Here is a 6,000-nt window from a genome sequence, read left to right on the forward strand (position 1 = left end):
CTTTGCACTTAAAAAAGATAAAAGAAAACAATCTGACTCCATGGTATAATGACATCACACGCACCCTAAAGAGAGCAGCCCGGAAAATGGAGCGCAGGTGGAGAAAAAACAAATTAGAAGTATTTCAGTATTGCCATGGCGGAGAGTATGCTGTCATACAGAAAAGCATTAAAAATAGCAAGATCTGATTATTTTTCATCCCTTTTAGAAGAAAACAAACACAACCCCCGGTATTTATTCAGTACAGTGACTAAATTAACAAAAAATAAAGCATCAGCAGGTGCTAATATGCCCCAAGAGTATAGCTGCAATGAGTTCATGAATTTCTTTACTTCTAAGATTGATACCATCAGAGATAAAATTGTAACTATGCAGCCGTCAACTACAGTTTCACATCAGATAGTGAGCTTTAGAACCCCTAAGGAAAAATTACACTCTTTCTCTATTATAGGAGAAGAAGACTTGTACAAACTTGTTAAATCATCTAAACCAGCAACATGTATGTTAGACCCTATTCCATCTAAACTATTAAAAGATCTGCTTCCAGAAGTCATAGATCCTATTTTGAACATTATTAATTCATCATTGTCATTAGGTTATGTTCCCAAAACCTTTAAACTGGCTGTAGTTAAACCTCTTATTAAGAAACCACATCTTGATCCCAAAAACTTAGTAAATTACAGACCAATCTCTAATCTCCCTTTTCTGTCAAAGATACTAGAAAAGGTAGTATCCTCACAACTGTATTCCTTTTTAGAAAAAATGGTGTCTGTGAGGATTTCCAATCAGGTTTTAGACCGTACCATAGTACTGAGACTGCTCTCATTAGAGTTACTAATGACCTGCTTCTATCATCTGATCGTGGTTTTATCTCGTTATTAGTGCTATTAGATCTTAGCGCAGCATTCGATACTATCGATCACAACATTCTCTTGGATAGACTAGAAAACTATGTTGGCATTAGAGGAAGTGCCTTAGCATGGCTTACATCATATCTATCTGACCGCTATCAGTTTGTGGCATTAAATGAGGAGGTATCATATCGATCAAAAGTGAAATATGGAGTTCCTCAAGGCTCAGTGCTAGGACCGTTACTTTTCAACCTTTACATGTTACCTCTGGGAGATATTATCAGGAGTCATGGTGTTAGCTTTCACTGCTATGCTGATGATACTCAGCTCTATATTTCAGCGCAGCCTGGTGATACACACCAAATTGAGAATCTAACAGAATGCATAGTCGATATAAAAAGCTGGATGATGAGTAACTTCTTAATGTTAAATTCTGAAAAACGGAGGTGCTAATAATTGGACCTAAAAACCCACATATAATAATCTAGAACACAGCCTATCACTTGATGGCTGCTCTGTTAATTCTTCATCATCAGTTAGGAACCTAGGTGTGCTGTTTGACCGCAATCTTTCCTTTGAAAATCATGTTTCTAGCATCTGTAAAACTGCGTTTTTCCATCTTAAAAATATATCTAAATTACGACCTATGCTTTCAACCTCTAATGCAGAGATATTAATTCATGCGTTTATGACCTCAAGGTTAGATTATTGCAATGCTTTATTGGGTGGTTGTTCTGCACGCTTAATAAACAAACTTCAGCTAGTCCAAAACGCTGCAGCCAGAGTCCTTACTAGAACTAGGAAGTATGATCATATTAGCCGGTTCTGTCAACACTGCACTGGCTCCCTATCAAACATCGAATAGATTTTAAAATCTTATTAATTACCTATAAAGCCCTGAATGGTTTAGCCCCTCAATACTTGAGCGAGCTCTTATCACATTATAGTCCTGCACGTCCGCTGTGTTCTCAAAACTCTGGCCATTTGATAATACCTAGAATATCAAAATCAACTGCGGGCGGCAGATCATTTTCCTATCTAGCACCTAAACTCTGGAACAATCTCCTAACTCTGTTCGGGAAGCAGACACACTCTGCCAGTTTAAATCTAGATTAAAGACACATCTTTTTAACTTAGCCTACACATAACACACCAACACACCTTTTTATTATTCAAATCCGTTAAAGGATTTTTAGGCTGCATTACTTAGATTTGCTGGAACCGGGAACACTACTCCTACAATACTGATGTACTTGTGACATCGTAAAAAGAATGGCATCTACGCTAATATTAGTCCTGTTTCTTTCTCAATCTGTTTTCACAGTTTGTATCCAGACTAGATGGTGGATCAGCACCCAGAGATTATGTTCATCAGAGACCAGAACACCTAGATGCGCCCGTCGACAGATCACCAGATCCTGATGCACACGCACACGCACACACTAAGTCATTTACACTACCTGACACAGCAGCGTTTAAAATTGAACTGGAAGTTAAGTGCTGGGCCGTCGGTCAGGAGAACTGACCCCCAACTGAGTCTGGTTTCTCCCAAGGTTTTTTTTCTCCATTCTGTATGCATGGGGTTTTGTTTCCTTGCCGCTGTCGCCTCTGGCTTGCTTGGTTGGGGACACTTAACTTCTAGTGACTATCGTTGAATTGACTACAGAGACCGTCTCTGCATTTAATAAGAAATTGGTCACTTTGGTCATTATACATCCCTGTCATTATACATCCCTGTCATTATACTGTACAGTGCTTTGATGCAACCTGTGTTGTTAAAAGCGCTATATAAATAAAAATGATTGATTGATTGATTGATTGAAGTGTGCACTGGCTAAATCACATCATATACTGTACACTCAGCCTTTACTGTTTAATGCATTTGGCTTCACCATTAGTCCCAGTTATTATTTATGCGCGATTGTCCACCAAAAAGTGATCAAGACAGCACAGTTACAATATCATGATTATAGTTAAAAAAAAAAACGATCAACTTGCGATCATAACCAAATTGAGCTATATTTAGCTTATCATTAAATATATAATCACTTATGTAGATTTTAGTAAAAAGGCCTGCTTCATTTTGACTTATATCCTATATTTGTATTTTATCCATATCTATACTGATCTGTTAATTGTGCAAAGAATTTATTAAACATGAAAATAAACTTTATTTTGTGAAGAACTTTTTATATTGATTTATAAAACCTTTAATAACAATAATAATTAAACTAATAAAAACTAAACTGAATTTTATAGAATATTTTAAAACTATATTAAAATAATATAAAAAATAATTTAATATAGAAAATTCTACAATACACTTAATACAAAAAGGAGAGTCAGTAAAATAAAACTTGATCTGCTCAGTAATTGCTTGAAGTAATTGTTCAGTAATTGCTTGAAGTGAGGAATGTCAGAGTGGGAGTGGAGTGAGTAACTCTGAGCAGCGATTGTTTGTTTAGCATCCTGACAAAAGTCCTCTGGTTAAGAAGAACCGCTGGAATTTGAGGGTGTTTAAAAACAGCAATATATCATCTGCAAATTAAGATTCTTATCAGTTATAGGCAGTATAAGTTGACTGACATACAATTTGAGGTTCTAGAGATAGTAAAGGCGAACAGTAAAGATAAAGAGGACAACCCTGGAGGGAGATTTTAAACTTAGTAAGAATGGTGGCTGAGGGATTAGCATAGAGGATTTTGACTGCATCGCTTTAAACAACAGCAAGTGCTGTGCCTTACTGAGGTGGTCCCGGACTAATGGCATATCCTGATCGATCGTGATTTCCTTCACATGTTCCACCATGCTTCAGTGAACTGCTGGCTGCTGTTCCCAGGCTTCTCTGGCGATATCCAGAAGGCAAAGGGGTTGTTGGCAGAAGAGGAGTTTGAACGGGTAAAGCCGGTTGAAGTTTGTGGTACTTCCGAATCCCGTAGAGCACATACGAGAGAATCAGATCCCAGTCTAGTCGATCCTGTTTGGCAATGTTTGGCAAAACCTCTTCACCTCAGCTTCCAGGCCAGGCCAGGCCAGTGGAACCGATCGCGAATCCTCTGAGTTGTGTTCGCTGCCCCAGATGCCCCGCCATGGGATGAGAGTGTGCCAGTTCCAACACGGCCTCCGTCTTTCCTTTTGGCACCACCAGCAACTGTTTCTCTCCCCCTTCACTGTGTGACACAATAAAGCAGGCCATCTTTGATGATGAAATGTGGGAGAGGATGGGGCCCAGGTTGCACGTCCTTGCCCTCAATGACGTGCACTTAGGGCCAGCAGTGTTTGAGATGGTCATCCTCTTTTTGCTCCTTGACGAATGAGCCTCCCATGACCTTTGAAAGACATCAAAGAACACGTTAGCATTTTGGGAGGGGGACTCACCATCTCTCCTGCTATCGGAGGCCAGCGGAGTAGAGCTTTGTTGGGTCCTGCGGACGATGACTCCTGGGCTAGTTCTGATATCGTAAGGAGATTTGAGATTGGTCTGTAATTTACTTAATCTTTTGTGTCAAGATGTGGTTTCTTAACGAGAGGCTTAACTACAGGCAAATTGCAAGTTTTTGGCGACAATGATGAAGTCCTAATGACAATGATGAATTAATAATTGTCAAAATAGGATCTATTACTTCTGAAAGAGGCTCTTTTAATAGTTTAGATAGAATAGGGTCTAACATATATGTTGCTGTTTTAGACTGTACAATTCTTTCTCTCCTATCAAAGATAATGAGTGGAATTTTTCCTGAGTGGATCTAAAGTTCTTCTGAAGCGATACTGTAGTTAAAATAGTTAAAATTGTATCTCTGATAGTATCAATCTTGGAAGTAAAGTAGTTCCTAAAGTCATTACTGCTGTACTGTTGGGGGAATGTAAGTACCTGTTAAAGCTTTATGTTTCATTAATTTAGTCTGAAAAAATAATTAGATCTAACAGTTTTTAATGCTTTTCTGTATGATAAGGTACTTTCCTGCCAGCCAATAACGAAATATATCTAGTTTTGTTTTTCTCCATATGCGCTCCATTTTCTGGGCTGCTCCCTTTAGGTGTGAGTGTTCTCATTATGCCACAGTCAGATTGTTTGTAAAGGGGCAACTGTATCTAAAGTGCTAGAACAAAAAGAGAGTGCATAGTTTCTGTTACATTTCTGTTTTTTCTGCTATATTGGAATTTAGATAAACCAGTGAGATTACTTCCAAAGCACTCTCTGTGGTGGAAGTGATTGTTCTACCATACTTGTAATAAGGTGCTGAGTTTATGGTTTTAGCTATATGGAGTTTACACAACACTAGATAATGAGCTGAAATATCATATCTGTGCTGGAACTCTTGCTTGGTGAAATCCATCCTTAAAGTGTTGCACTAATATATATTTTATAGTTTTACTGTACCATATATATGAGCTGAATCATCTGTTTATGTGCTTGATATGTGTTTATTTAAACATCTTTTCTTGCTCTATGAATTGGAAAATTATTGCATACTGGTTAAATTACTTTTACGTTTTCTCACATTTTCAGGTGAGGAAGAAACACCAGAACACACAGCCATCATTGCAGGTGTAGTGACAGCTTTAGTTCTACTGGTGTTCTTGACCCTGTTGGCTGTCTACTACATCAACACACATCCAACTGTTGCTCCTCCTTTCTACCTCATGCAGGTATCTATACATTTATATATTTCCTCCATACATATATATTAAAACCTTTTACTATAGTTGTAAGCTATTGTGGTGTCTCTTATTCACAAAGCGCCGGACCAATAACTATTGGCCCTCGATGAAGTTTCGGAATCAAGGATGCCATTCCAGCTATGCTGAGGTTGATCTTGGTGGTTACGAAAAAGAGGGGTTTATAGAAGCAGAGCAGTGCTGAAGCAGGCAGGTCTTTCTGTTTAATGCATGGACTAAAGAGAGTTATTTTGTAATTTTTCTTGAATGATTGTCAAATGCGCAGTTAGAGGATGCCACTGTTGAGGGTATATGTAAGAGATTTTGTGATTATTTAAAATATAATTTGAGAGTTTTTGGAGTTTTTCTCTGTCGCTGTCTCTCCATAGTTGGCAGTCAATCTTAAAACACCTTTTATGCAGTTGTTTTTAATAAAGGAAGTTTTTACGTTCTAAGAGGTACTAATTATAAGAAAGACATAGTAATTGTG

General features: G+C 37.9%; 1 protein-coding gene across 1 annotated transcript in view; it reads left to right on the forward strand.

Annotated features, from left to right (window-relative positions):
• Positions 1-5,715, forward strand: part of LOC122332132 (plexin domain-containing protein 1-like) — a 108,584-nt gene extending 102,869 nt beyond the window's left edge. The window contains exons 15-16 of the mRNA XM_043229425.1: positions 5,362-5,501; positions 5,593-5,715. Of these exons, the coding sequence (XP_043085360.1) occupies positions 5,362-5,501; positions 5,593-5,715 (263 nt within the window). The remainder of the gene's footprint in view (positions 1-5,361; positions 5,502-5,592) is intronic.
• The last annotated feature ends 285 nt before the right edge of the window (positions 5,716-6,000 follow it).

The sequence above is a fragment of the Puntigrus tetrazona genome, unplaced genomic scaffold, assembly GCF_018831695.1.
Source record: "Puntigrus tetrazona isolate hp1 unplaced genomic scaffold, ASM1883169v1 S000000004, whole genome shotgun sequence".
Lineage (NCBI taxonomy): Eukaryota > Metazoa > Chordata > Actinopteri > Cypriniformes > Cyprinidae > Puntigrus > Puntigrus tetrazona.